This window comes from Talpa occidentalis, unplaced genomic scaffold (genome assembly GCF_014898055.3).
Source record: "Talpa occidentalis isolate TD23 unplaced genomic scaffold, MPIMG_talOcc4v2.1 talOcc4.2, whole genome shotgun sequence".
Taxonomy (NCBI): Eukaryota; Metazoa; Chordata; class Mammalia; order Eulipotyphla; family Talpidae; genus Talpa; species Talpa occidentalis.
This window is the reverse complement of record NW_023602073.1, coordinates 132618226-132633634: the sequence shown is the minus strand read 5'-3', so window position 1 is coordinate 132633634 and position 15409 is coordinate 132618226. Positions and strand designations below refer to the sequence as shown.

The 15409-nt window shown below is 42.3% G+C and overlaps 1 protein-coding gene across 1 annotated transcript in view; it reads right to left on the bottom strand.

The window, feature by feature from the left end:
- ARFGEF3 (ARFGEF family member 3) overlaps positions 1–15409 on the bottom strand; it is a 137215-nt gene that overhangs the window by 80549 nt on the left and 41257 nt on the right. The window contains exon 5 of the mRNA XM_037520473.2: positions 6714–6782. Coding sequence (XP_037376370.1) covers positions 6714–6782 — 69 coding nt within the window. The remainder of the gene's footprint in view (positions 1–6713; positions 6783–15409) is intronic.

Genomic DNA, 15409 nt, shown 5'->3' with positions numbered 1-15409 from the left:
AGACAAAAGTATGACTCAATATCTCAAGGGTTTTAAGTCAGCCCAATAAAAAATACTTTAGTGACTACTAAGACCATTAAACCAGAATCTTTGGTGGCGGGTTTTGAGCTCAGTGTTTTTTAAGCTCCCCAGGGTAAATAGTTGAAATAAACCAAACTAAACTCCAGATTCTGTGATAGTCATATAAAACTCAAAAAAAGTATCAGTATGTAAAAATTATCAAGAAAGTGGAATTAGACGAATGGTTTTGAATCTATGGTTACAAAAAAGCAAAAATGCATCAATACTTCTGCTTCACATGTAAGAGCATCACATAGCTATCACTGAACTGCCTTCAAGTTCAGTGTGGAGAAGCTATGAAGTTCAGTCAGTTGCCAGTGTTATTATGGCAAGATTCTACTAACATTATCCAAGACTGAAGGTAGCCAGGAAGCAATACAGCATAATGGTCCACAGCACACATCTCAAATATTAAAAGACTGGATTTGAATATCTAGTTGTAGAACTTGGGAAAGCAAATTAACCTCATTTTCTTTGTGATTTTTTTATCAAGCGTGGTTGTGGAAAAGATTAAAAGAGAATGCACACAAAATGTTACTTATTGATATGCCATGGACAGTTAACGGCTGGTAGCTATTATTACTGACCTTGCTTGGACTGAGGGATAGATGGACAGAAGACGTGAAAGATGGAAATCCCTGAGAGTAAGAATCTTAAAGAAAAAAAAAATGTCTTTGAGACAGACTTTTTTTGACCCTGACAGCATGCTATAGGAGCAAAAAACTAGAAGTTTCTCATGAGTCAACAGATCAAACCAGCAAACACATATTCACAAACTAGGCTTTCTCACTTTGATAAATCTCTCAGAGAAGCCTTCAGCAGGCATAAGAAAATGCCCCAAATCTTCCCAATGGAACTATCTTCAAATGAGCTTCATAGAGTTTCTGGCTATGGCTTTCCCCTCTTCATTACCTCAAGAGCTTTGCAATTGTTATTCCCATAGCCTTTTTCTACCATTATATCAAAGTAACTATTGTTGGAAAACTCAACATAGATGCTAATTTGGGCATAATACTAAGAAACATCTTGGATCCAGCTTTCAACCTATGAAGAGAAGGATTATGTGTTCATATGGATTTTTGATGATATTTATGTAATTGAACAGAAAATATGTCTAATATTTCATAAATGTCCATTTTAAACTGGTGATACTTCTTATTCTTTCTGCATCATGAAAGACCCATGGAAAAACTATCCATGGCAAAGATCATTACTGCAGCTTAATGAAGTCAGAGACACAAAGGAAGTACATTTTGAGAGCTTAATGGTCCCCAGCCCTATGGGGAAATAGCCTCATTTTTCACACTTAAGCGCACATGCCACTTCCTGTTCAGGTTCCATGGCAGCATTAAGCAATACTCTTGATAACAGTCAATGCACACAGTGAGGAGGAGGAGAAAGTGTGGATTCCTTCCCAACATTTCTACAGGGGTTTTAATGGTTTATTTTAGAGTATTTTTATAAGTTGTTTCTCCAACCTTTTCAAACATGATAATAAAGAACTTTTTTAAGTTAGACTTATTTTTATGAAAAGTTCAAAAGCAAGCTAGAAAGGTTCCAGGACCTAAGTGGTAGTTTTAGGCTGAAATATCCTGCTTTAAAAATAGAGATATAGGGCCTCCCCCGTGGCGCAGCAGTTGAGCGCTGGGCTGCGAAGCTGCCCACAGCCTCTGCAGTGCCAGTTCAATCCCCAGCTGCAGGCGAGGGTCCCACATGGCACACAGACCTCTCCTGCCACCCGCTGCTCCCCTCAGCAGTGTATTTCGTCAGTCTGCCTGTTCTGTTTCCCACTCTGGCTCTGGTGAATTCTCTCACGCTCCTGCTCTTCTGACTGTACCCAGTGCTTGTATAAATAAATAAATAAATCTTTAAAAAAAAATAGAGATATAGATTTTCAAAGACTAAATTAGCAGGCTAAAAGTACTTGAGAACCTGCAAAATCAATGAGTATTAATGAATCTACAGAACATTTTTTTTGGTGGTAGTAAAACTCTTGTAGTTAATTCTTTTTGTTGACAGAAAAGCATTTCTTAAGCAATATTTATGATGTAAACAAAAAGGCTCGGGGTTATTTTGCAAACTTGAGGAAATTGAAATGAAGGCCTGTAAGGAAAATGTTTATTCCTATTCTGTATATCTGAAACAATGATTTCAGATGATTCTACTATTATCCTTTATAAAAATCTCTATAGATTATTCATATAGTAATTTAATATTTTAGCTACTGCTTTGTATGTCCATAATCTGTTGCTAGGCTTTTCATAGAAACAGATCTACTCCATGCTTGTCTTTTGTCATATTGGCCTGGGGTGGAGACATGTTCCCCCATTTTTAGTGGATGACAGTGGGCCTTTTCAGAAGGAGTAGTGAGGAAGTGTTGAAATTGATGTATACCAAGCACAGACAAATGGAAAGGTGAAAATATGGAGATGCTTTGATGGAAGTAAATGAAAGAGAAGATGGGTGGGGTTTAGGGAATCAAAAGTTTGCACACTGAGAGGATGCTTCTGTCATGTGGAACTCCATACTCAGGGGGTGGGGGCTTATATTAATCATGGCAGAGAATAAAAATAGCTCTCATCCAGGTTTTATGTTCATAAACAGTGCAGATCATCTTAAAATTATTATATAATATTTACTTGTGACACTGATTCTCCAGCTTTAACATGCATTCAAATGCACCTGAGGATCTTATTACAATGCAGATTCTTACTGGTAGGTCTGGGCTGGAGCCTGTGTTTCTTCCTAACAAGCTCCCAGGTGCTACCAAATGCATGTGATCAGTGACATCACTTAGAAGTTTAAGAACGTAATGCTTTAGCTCAATATGCTTTTAACAACCAAGTTTAGTGGGACAGAAGAACTGCCATCAGAGTAGTTATTCTTAACTTGACTTCTACAGTTGATTCTCTGCGGAGTGTTTACAAAATAAGTATGTCCAGGTCCCTCCAAAACCAAATATTCAGAATTTCTGGAGCAATCCTAGGCATCATATTTTTACTAATACTTCCCAAATAGTTCTAAAGGTGCAGCCTTGGATGGGAACAACTAACTTAAAACTAAGGCCGCCTTTGCAACTACAACTATCATATATGTGTTAGTTTCAGGATGGCAAAAAGGAAAAGTCAAAGTTTAATCAAGTAGCTTAAAATAAGTCAACCTAATATAGGAACCTATGAAACTTATTTTAAGCGTGTGTCCTGATCTATAATCATCATTACCAGTGAAGAGATTCTCTAAATAGATTTATTTTAGAGAAAAGAAAAAAAAGAATAGGTGAGCTTCAACACTATGTCTGCAGGGTATTATTCATACCAGAATATGGTTTCAGATGAGGGTGTACAGTCCCTTGGAGGCTCAGCGCCATTTACACACAGGCGAGCATGAGGATACCTGCAAGGTGGTCCTTCCCCAAGCAAGCTGATGACATCACATGTTACATGGTGCAAACACTGATGCTCAGTCACAATATCCAGTCTTGCATCCTGGTTCTTTGCATCATTTCCTAATGGTGTGACTTATGCAAAGCTAGTGACCTTCTCTCTATATCAGTTTCCTTACCTGTAAAATATGGATAACAATATTCCCTACTTCACAGTATCATTATGCAGGCTATATGATGTAATACAGCTCTTAGAGAAATGAAAATAAACAAATGAGACTACATCAAAAAATAAAGCTTCTCTCAGCAATAATAGGCCAGTGATAGTTTGTGAACTACAATCACTGAAACAAAAAGACATGCTACTGGATGGGAGAAAATATTTGCACATCATACATCTGACAAGGGGCTGACAGATCTAAGATATACAAAGAACTCATAGAATGCAACAAAAAGAAATAACCAAGTCAAAATGGGCAGAAAAGGACATACTGCTCCAAAGAAGACACACAGATGGCTAACAGACACATCACCATCAATGTTCTTACTCAGGAAATGCACAAAACCACAATGAGATTACCATCTCACCCCCATGGGAATGGTCCAGATCAAAACAACAGAAACAACAAGTGTTGGCGAGGATATAGAGGCAAAGGAAATTGTTGGTGGGGATGTAGACTGGTCTAGCCTCTATGGTTTGATTTACACTGTAAGTAGATGACCATGTATATGGATAAGCTCTTAGAATAGTGTCTGGCATAGAGTAAGTGCTAAATAACTATTAGGTACAGCTACAGAACAGTGTCTTTGAGTTTTTATATTTCTCTCTTGCCACACCTGACACTGTGGTTTGGCTCCATTTGTGACCTTCACATTGACCTTCTACTAGGAGCTCTTTCCAGCCAGGGGAGCTCAGGGGGCTGCAAGTGGGACATGTAGAAGGAGAAAACTGGTTACTGTTCTCTCCGAGAGGTGGCCCAATTAATGGCTCCTCCTTTCAAGGTCCCTGCCAGATGAACAGTAAGTGGAAATCTGTCCACCATCATCCAACCAAAGCTCCATAACAGCAGCTGCTAACAATGAGTATGTGCTGCGTGGCTGGACCTGCACTAAAAGCCTTTCAAGCAGATTCTATTTTTCTTGTGTAATCAGTGCAAACTCACTGAGATAGGCACCATTAGCTCTGCTTTTACAGAGAACAAACATGAGGCCCAGCGAGGCATCCAAGGCCAACAGTGCTTTTCTTCCAAAAAATTAAATTTTATTTTTCCTTATAGATTTTGCTTGAGACCATTGGTTCTGAAGTTCTCCGTACCTGGACTGGCCTGTTGAGTCTTTACTCTGGCCTCCAGACACCCCCAGTGCACACCTTGATGTGGGTGGACCACAGCTGAGTGTGTCCATCACTGAGGAACTACATCTTGAGTCTTTCAGATTTTCATTCAAAACCTGACTCCTGTGAGGATGATAAAGGCAATCTATTCCTCCCCCCAGGGGGCAGCCTGGGAGTCCCTGGTAGCACTCCCACTTTGGACCCACCAACAACTTATGGTCCCCCCACCCCCAGCTTGGCAGCAGCGGGGACAGTTTGGCAGTGACATGCTATATTTCCCCTCTCATCCTTCACATGGCAAAGCCTGACAGGTTTCTTCTATGCCAATCCGGTGTCTGGTTATGAGAAACTATATATATCATTTTAAAAGCAAACCTGTATGAAGTACTCAAACTACTCAAATTCAGAGAAACAGAGCAGAATGGGGCCTGCCAGGGGCTTACTGGGGGACTGGAATGAAGAGTTACTATTCAACAGCTAGACAGCTTCAGGTCTGCAAGAGGCACAGGCTCTGCAAGGAGCTGTGCTATACCGAGCCTGTGGTCAACATTACCATGTTGTGTACTTAAAAATGTGATACAGGGTACAGCCCATGTTGTGTTCTCAGCACAAACAAACAACAACAACAACATAGGAAATCTACCTACAAATATAAGAGCACCCACAGGTATCTCATAAAACTCAATTTAAAAAATACTGCTAGCTACTCTATTTCTTTACTTATATCAAGTAAAATATGGAAAAGTGTTGGTTCTATCAACATAAACACTCACCAGAGAATTCATTTATATTATAGTGAGAATGAGAAGTCAGCTAATTGCTTTTTCTTTTGATAGACACATAAAAATGTCCTATGTGCTCAAACATAATTTTTCCTCAATTTTCACTCTTTGATGCCACACAATACCTTGAAAAGCATCCGATTTCTAACTCAATAAATATACAACCTATGATAATGTTAACTATTTGAAGTAATGGATGTGTTAATGAGCTGTGGTGATTGCTTCACGATGTGTATATGTAAATCAAAACAACAAGTTTTATGCTTAAATATATATTTCCCAGTCATTTATACCCAAAAATGATGAGAAAAAGAAACTGTACTCAAAGCGCTTACCATCCTACTTGGCACATTCAATAAACGGTAATTATTACTGTAAAGAAAACACACCAAAAACTATTCTAGAGCGCTGTAGTTATACTTTCTCTTTTCCTATGATGACAAAATTCAGAAAATCATTGCCTTTCTGAGGTCTGAAGGGATACCCTTGTCAAAATATGAATCCTGAAGATATTTTCAAGAATATGAAGGAAAATTATTCCAAGCATAATAAAGTAGTTTTGGAGAGATAATAGTTCCAAAGGCACAGCCACACAAGCAGAAAGCCAAGTTTTCTGTGGACACAGTCTTGTGAGGGCTGGAAGGCACCTATCACTCTAGTCTGCAAATGCAGATGGAAAAAAGAAGCCTTTCTAGTGACAGTTACAAATGCATTCTTCAGGGTTAAGGAGATGGGGATGAAATTTAACCCAGACACATCTCTCTAAATCTTGTGCTTGGTTTCTCAAAAACCATTTTCTAACATCAACTGCTTTTCACTTAATCTTAGAATAAAAATATACCAAGAAAGCAACACACAGAGGATACCTAGGTACAGCAACACAGGGAGACCCAGTACTGTTATTCCCACGATTGAAGCCCCCAATTATGCAAACCAAAGCATGCAGAGCATTATGACTGAGAAACAAAGACTCTAGACCCTGCTTCCACAGATCAATTCCTTCATGGAAATCCCCCACAGTAGCCATCAGAGAAGGACTCGCCCTAGTGCTGGGGCTCAGCTCCACCCCAAATTTATCCCAGAGGCGGGGTAAAGCAGCCATAGCAGACAGCACAGACACAAGCAGCACTGGGGGACAGGGAGCAAGGGTACTCACCTCTGCGATCTTCAGCACTGCGCTCCCGTTCAGGTCAAAGGTCGGGGTGTAGGTGATGCAGAGTAAAACCTTTACAACCAGGAAGGAGGGGGAAGAGAAAGGGCTTTAAACATTTAGAAATTACTTTCCACGTCACCTGCATTTGTGCAGTCCAGTTATGATACCTTTGCTCTTTGCTTTTTCTGTTTCTTTCCATTTTACCCATTGCTCTCCACTGACCACACATCGCCCAAGGAAATACTTTAAAAAGTAAAGATGGTTAACTTCCCCCCAAGGGAAGGATTTGGTCCTTGAAAGACTGGTCTGAACAAAATTCCTCAAAGACTGCAGGGGGTCTGTTCAATAATAAAGGAAACCAACCAGCCAGGCTCAGTGCCAGACAATGAACATGAATTATCCAAATTGATATTTTTAATAAGTGCGATTATAACTGCACTCATCTTACTGAGAAGGAAAGCTTAAGTTCAGAACAATTAAATATGCTGCCCAAGGCCACAGAGGTAACAAACTGTGGAGCTGAGAACTGAATCCAAATAATTAGACTCCATGCCCTGAACCACCCGCAATACTCTCTCCTCCTAGACGCATGTGTCACTGCTCTTTTCTATCCCTTCCCCTTCTCAAATCCCCATGAGACGAGAAATTCTCTTGTGGACTTAGACTTCTGAAGACAGCAGAATGTCTATCTTGAGGATGGGGTAGTGAGCACAAAAAAAAAAAAAAAAAAACAGACTTTCAGAAGACATTTTCTTATCTAAATTCAAAATGTGGAAGCTGAAGATATGCAATTTTTTTTTCATGTCAATCAAAGTTTCTCAACCTCAGCATTTAGACATTTACTGACATTTTTGGCCAAATAATCTTTTGGAGGGTGCGGTAGGGTGGATTTATTTTCCTCTTCCTTCCTGGAATTTCCTTCAGAACATTGCCCAGGTTTAAATATTCATTAGTCTCAGATTCCCCTTATTCTTCAAGATATAGAGACAAAGAGTCAATGACATTTGCGAGACCTCTAAGGATCCTTAAAATTGCACTTCTACTTGTAAAGCTTATCAAAGCAAGCCCGTGGCATTTTAAGAATTGCTTCTAATTTTGGAGATGAGGCCAGAGACTCCCCTTTCCTGTGAGGCTGTGACTTCTCCTGCTGGATGTCCCAGACATAAAGCACCCATGTGGCTGTTATAGGGCAGGGAGAGGGGCACCCCAGACCGTGCAATCCTGCCTGCTCTAAATAGGTTCTGCCATCCACTGCATCAACACAAAACATACGAGACTTTAATGGGAAGGAACTTTAATACAATTAGGAAACAATACAGGAAAGGCAAAGAATACAGTTTCTAAATCAAGCACCCAAAGTTACCATCCCCTCATGGGCAAAAGTCCACCCAAGCAGGATTGGCCCAGAACAAGGCCCCAAAGCCTGCCACAAGTCTAAAGCACTTTCCGATGGGGACCCAGACAGAAAAGAATCATAAACAACCAGACAAGTCTGGAAGGAAAAGAGCAAAATCAAAATCAAGACAAAAACCACCATTGTCACCTCCCCACGGGTCTCTCACCCACATCTGAGTTACCCAGTCCACAACCAAAAGGCAAGCGCAGTTTCTTTACATGTCTCTTGGCTCCACATGCCTCCTCTAGGTCTCCTTCTGGCTCTGCATCCTGCTTCCTTCCTTCCTCAGTCTCCTCTGCAGCTTCTTCTCTCCCTGCTCAGCTCCCCCCTCCTCTGGGTGGGGCAGGAAACCTAGAACCTTCCCCTTTCCTGGGGACTACCCTGTTACAGCTCCACAATCCCAAACCCAACTGCCTGCAGCTAGGCAGCACTGGTAGCCTTCTGAGGACCGTCCCCACGTGATCCTGCTCAGTCCATGAAGAGCGCAGAGACCTCGCCATCATGCCCAATGCAGGAGGATGTACACCTACCCCCCACGCCCAAAGGAACAATGGTCACATGAGACAAGGAATCTCTCCCAGTCTTTCAGTCTGAGTTGTTAGCCAAGCCAGCCCTAACAATAACTACCTGCTCCTTGGAGAAAGCAAGCATTATGTATTTCAAAAAATAAAGGGATTAGTTGCCAATTTTATTTTATTTTTAGATTTATTTATTTATTTATACATGCACTGGGTACAGTCAGAAGCAAGGGAGGGTGAGAGAATTCACCAGAGCCAGAGCGGGGAGCAGAGCAGGCAGAAGGACCGAAGTACACTGCTGAGGGGAGCAGCGGGCGGCAGGAGAGGTCTGCGCGCTATGTGGGACCCTCCTCCGGTGGCCGGGGAGCAGCCGGGGATCGAACCGGCGCTGCAGAGGCTTCGGGCAGCTTCACAACCCAGCACTCAACCGCTGCGCCACCGGGGAGGCCCCCTTAGTTGCCAATTTTAGCCAAAAGGTTAGATAAGTTAACTGTGAGTCTGCTCCTTGGTCTTCTGATCATGAAGGTGCCTGATATTCAAGAGCGGGCTCCAGTTAACAATCACCTCGATGTCAGGCTGCCTGATAATTTATGGGACACTGCCCTGTGGGCTAACAGGAAAAGGATATTTTGTTTTTCAGTCACTATCTGTGGAGGCCAGGGTCTGGTAAGTTTGGGGAAAGTCCACGTCTTCTAATGTCTGTGTATTTATGGGCACCTGTACCTGAAGCCCTCCTGTCCTTGGTTCCTCCCCTGCCTGCTACTCAGGTTGTTCATTTGGCGGGCTTCTTTCAGGCTTCAACTCAAATGTCACTCCCTCAGAGAGGCATGAGGCCTTCCCTGATCGCCCTTCCTATAAAATGTCTCACATCTCCTTGTTCAGACGAGTATTTACTCAGAGCATGCACCAGTCTCAAAACTACTGGCTTATTTACTGATTTATAATCTTCCCATTACACTATGGCATCTAATAAGCATCTAAAGGCCCCTGAGCTTTCTTTTATGATGCTTTCTTACTCGGACATTTTGCTTCCTCACACAGCTTCCCTGTCTTGAATTAAAAAAAAAAAAAAAAATTTTTTTTTTTGTTCTGGATTTTCATGAGTTTTTTCTTTTAAGGATTTTATTTATACATACAAGAACTGGGGTACAGACCAGAGGTGTGGGGGGGGGGGTGAGAGGATTTGCCAGAGAGAATGGAGAGCAGAGCAGGCAGATCTACTGAAATACACTGCTGAGAGGAGCAGCGGGCGAGACAGTGAGGTCTGCTGCATCACGTGCGTTGTTCCCTGGCAGGGGCTCGAACTCATGCTGCTGTGGCTGCCAAATAGCTTGATAGTGCTGTCTTTAACCCCTATGTCACCAGGGAGCAACCCCCCCCTTTTTTAACATCGATATATCATGGCAGGTGGGTGAGAGGGTATCAGAGAGTGGCTGGAGGAGGCGGAGTTTTGCAGAGGTGATTAATCAGATGGTCCATCTGGGTTCTTGGTCTTTTAAGGATTTACAGTGAAGACAGGCAGCTGACAGCCTGACAATATGAATACAATGGTGGTAAATATTTGTATGAATTGGTTAATTATTGTTACTTAAAAGACTGACAATCAGGGCCTCCCCCGGTGGCGCAGCGGTTGAGCACTGGCTTGCGAAGCTGCCCGCAGCCTCTGCAGCGCTGGTTCTATCCCCGGCTGCTCCCCGGCCACTGAAGGGGGGTCCCACATAGCGCACAGACCTCTCCTGCCACCCGCTGCTCCCCTCAGCAGTGTATTTCCGTCCTTCTGCCTGCTCTGCTCCCAGCTCTGGCTCTGGTGAATTCTCTCACCCTCCGGCACTTCTGACTGTGCCCCAGTGCTTGTATAAATAAACAAACAAATAAATAAATAAATAGATTCATTTAAAAAAAAAAAAAAAGACTGACAATCAACTTTCTGTCTCCCATTGTTCCACACATTCATGCTAGGAATGCAAGAGTAAGTTTGGAAAGAGGTTTTCAAAAAGCAAGCCAGTTTTCAGTAGGCTCTCAGAGCTGCTGTTGTGAGTAATGGCTGGTGGAGGTGGGAATGGTGCCTGCGGTGAAGTCTTGGTGAAGGGCACTAAGTAGGTGGTATTTGGTCATTGACCTTCCAGGTGAAGAGAGGAGACTCAGCTCCCTCTACCACAGGAAAGCCCAGCAAATGTAGAGGGAGGCCTCTCAGCAATAGCCTGAAGGAAGTGAAGGATCCCTGCACCTAGCTCAAGCTGATTCTGTTCAAAAGACCTTTTGTTAGTGTGGAACCAAGCATAAGTATTCTTAGCCATTGCTTTGTCATTTTGTGTGTAACTGCCATTTTAGAATTTCAGGTCTTGCAGGACTTGCTGTTCCGGGAAAAGACTGCATTCCAGAGACAGTTTGGACCCTCACTCCACCCTTACTCTCATAAGCATTAATTTGCTGTATAAAACACAAGACTGTTGTGGGAAACTTAGGATAACAGCAAATTAATTGAAAGTGTCAACTGCATACGAGGTTAAAAAGTTTAGATTCACATTCTGAGCACGTTAGCCTCAAGGAAAACATGGAGGGCAATTGCATTAAAAATTCATCCCTAGCAGGGTCCTTAAAGCATATTGACTAAATTATCACCAAACAGCAGGAGGACAGGCAGCATCTCAAAATCTAGCTTGCTGGCACTGCCTCCATAAATGAGCTAAGAGGATAGAGAAAATATGCAGAAAGACTTCCATGAAAAGGAACAGCCATTAAAAAGGATAACAAAACTCTCAATCATTAAAAATCATTAACTAAACAGTTACCACATACAAGAAGCAACCCTCCATTTAAAATGGGAATAAAAACCCTGATAAAAAATAAAGTTAGACTAGAAAGTGAAGCTGACTTACTGCAAGAATTGGGCACACGTGATAAGAATCTGGAACAGAGGATAGGGGTGGCAAGATGATAAGTTCTAGATCACAGGTGTGTGCTTCTGTCCAAGAATGTCCTGGAATTCCAGGATTACTGGGATTATAGTCAGTTGTGATGCATTTCATGGGGGAGTATGTCAGGGTCTAACACATAGTTCACGAGCTGTAACCTTTTCCTGTATTCACAGCACTTGAAATTTAACAAGTTGCAACACACATAACTAATCAATTAAACTGAGGGAGGAAAACAAGGATCCCTTTGTTATAGGACAGGGAGAGGGGCAGCCCAAACCCCGCAAACCTGCCTATTCTAAATGGGTTCTGCCATCATCCGCCGCATCAACACAAAACATAGGAGACTTTAATGGGAAGGAAGTTTAATAAAACTAGGAAACAATACAGGTAAGGCAAAGAGTCTAGTTTCTAAATGAAGCACCCAAAGTTACCCATCCCCTCGTGGGTAAAAGTCCATCCAAATGGGATTGGCACAGAGCAAGGCCCCAAAGCCTGCCACAAGTCCAAAGCATCTTCCAGTGGGGACCCACAGAAAAGGGTCACAAACAACCAGACAGGCCCGGAAGGAAAAGAGCAAAATCAACATCAAGATAAAAGCTGCCATGGTCACCTCCCCATGGGTCTCACCCACATCTGTGTCACCCAGTCCACGACCAAAAGACAAGCGCAGTTTCTTCACGTGTCTCCTGGCTCCATCCTGCTTCCTTCCTCAGTCTCTTCTGCAGCTTCTCCTCTTCCTGCTCAGCCCCACCCTCCCTTGGGTGGGGCAGGGAACCTCCCCCTTTCCTGGGGACCACCCTGTTACACCTTCAAGCAGCACAGTAATTTGGGGAAGCCAGCCTACTCAAAGGGCACAGAGGACATAGAAACATACAGAATGAACAAGGGATACTTCTTTCACTTCCTGAAACTACCGAATTAATCTGAATTTACACATGAATGCTTCTTGCAGTGATTATACTTTTATTCCTCCAAGTGCCCAATGTTATTTATAAATTAAACCCAAAATGAAACAGCCTACTAAAACTCCAGATAGGAGCTGAAAGTTTGAGTGCAGCTCACAAAAGGCCTTGTCTTTTCCTGCTACATGGAGTGGAGCATTCTTGTGAAATCCTAAATTCAAGGCACATTCCAGAACTCCACACTTGTTCTGCTGAAAGTTTAGCTTTGTTACTTATTACACATTTCCTTCTGGCCTCTCATGTATATTGGCTTGAAACTCAAGCCAATTACAAGTAATTCCATAATTTCATCGTTTTAGAAACTATTCAGGTCTATTTTTATTCTGTCAAGTCAGGCAAAAACATGGACAGAAGATGGAGTGACAAGCATGGGAATATTGAGACACCAATGTCCAGCCCCTGCACATGCAGCCTCGCAGTGTGAAGTGTTGAAGGTGGGCCCTGGCTGTGAGAGAGAAACAGATTGTTCCCCAGGGTCCAGGTACTAACAACAGAGCAGGCTCAGACTCCTGAAGACAGCAGAAAGGCAGAATATCTACCTTGAGAATGGGGTAGGGGTGGAAAGCACAAAGAAATCAGACTTTCAGAGGACATTTTCTTATCTAAATTTAAAATATGGATGCTTAAGATACACAAGTTTTTTTCTCATTTCAATCAAAGTTTCTCAACCTCAGCACTATTGACAGTTTTGGCCAAATAACCTCTTTTTCTGGGGAGGGGGATGGATTTTCCTGTGCATTGTAGCATGTTAGCAGCATCCCCAGCTTCTACCCACTAGATGTCAATGGTCCTCCCTCCCCAGTTATGACAAACACAAATGTTTCCAACATTGCCCAGTGTCCCCTGGGGGGACAGAACAGCTCCCAGGTCAGAACCAGTGTTTCTGATTATTTACACTTCACATGCCTTGAAAGAGCTGAGAATCTCTGCCTCCAACCCAGAGATAGACTCCAGGACTTCCAGAGGGGATGTGGGTGAGCCACCTCTCCTTCACTGAGGTTCAGAGAACTCACATTGCAGATAACAATCAATATAACCATTGAGCTACAACCTCAATCGTTATATTGATGTAAAAAAATGGATCAAATGATTTTAGTGCACGAAACTTCAACCCCTTATGACTTAAGTTGACTTACCTTAGACTATGGTGACAGAGAATTGCAGGAACCACTTTTTGGCCCAACTCATGCCAAATCTGGCAACTGGCTATTCTGAGAGATTATCTTAGTCAACAGAAGATTTTGCTAGCACTCCTGAGTATCCAATTTGGAAACATTTCAAGTTGCTCAGTTGGTTTATGATCAGTCTCAGGTTCTTTTCTGGTCTTTATTTTTTGGCCACAGGAATAAGTCTGATATTCAATGATATTCACCAAATGTGCACGTGGCACCCAATTCTAGGAAAGGCTCTACCAGTGTTACCCACAGATAATATACTTATTAAATTATAATTCACTTGAGCAAAAAAACTACCTAATTTATTCTTAATTTCTTCTCCCTCTAAACTCTCATAACTCTTTCCACCAACTGGAGTTCTAATCTATTTCTAAAGCCAACATTTCTCTTAAGTTTCGGTCCTTAATTTCAGCTTCTACACGTCACAAATGAATATATGCAATTCCATGAAACTCATATCAACCTCGTTAAGTCTCTAACATGGTAAACAACTAACACTTCTTGCTCAAAAATTCTTAATTATGCAGTCACTAAAATTATTCTTAGGGCCTCCCCGGTGGCGCAGCGGTTGAGCGCTGGGTTGCAAAGCTGCCCGCAGCCTCTGCGGTGCCGGTTCGATCCCTGGCTGCTCCCTGGCCACCAGAGGAGGGTCCCACATGGCGCACAGACCTCTCCTGCCGCCCGCTGCTCCCCTCAGCAGTGTACTTCAGTCCTTCTGCCTGCTCTGCTCCTCGCTCTGGCTCTGGTGAATTCTCTCACCCTCCCAAGCTTCTGACTGTACCCAGTGCATGTATAAACAAAACAAACAAAAACAACAAAAAAACAAACAAACATGCCTCTATTAAAAAAAATATTCTTAAATGAATAAATACAGCCATGTGAGAAATGTGTACAACCTAAAGTTTAAGTGAAAGGCAAGAAATAAAAATCCTATATACACAATAACTGTTGACACATAAATAGATATGATTAAAAATGAATATACAAAACTCAATCACGGTGATGGAATTGACAATTAACTTTTCCTAATGAAAAGCTTATGGTGTTCAACTGCTTGTATTTCTTTAAATTGCTCTTTTAAAATATTATTACTCTTTAAAATCTGATCCTATGAACTATCTTTTTCCTAAGGCAGCCTCTTAAAACCCGTCATTCGGCCAGAAACTCTGACTCCAAGTCCTAGAATCCTCTTGTATTTTCCCCTTTTCCACCCATTCACTGCCAGTCACCAGCTGCTCCTGATCTCTCTGCAAATCAGCTCTGTGCACTCAGCTGCAGGGTCCCCACTGGTGGCCATCAATCTGCATCATCGCTATTACAGCAAGCCCGTTCACCTCCACCTCTGACTTGGGTCTGCCAATTCCCAGACCACCCTGCAGAACCCAGATCCCCAACAGCTTCCTATGCCCTTAGACTCTACTTCAACTCCTCCAGGCCCATGACACCCAGTTCACATTCCCCATATTGCCATCTCCAGGCCTTCCTCCCAATATAATTACAGGGATGCCACACACCTTTCAAAGTGGGACTTGTATAGTATAGTATTCTCTCTCTGAAATGTTGATCAGCCCAGCTGAACATGGTTTTCCTTCAAATTTTCCCATTGAACTTTTCCCACAACCTCCACAACTACCTTGAATTGTGATTAGGTCTTTTCCACTGTCTTATGAAATATGAACTCTTGTCTTTGAATGTTCTGCTTTTTATACTACAGTCTTATATAGTGTTGG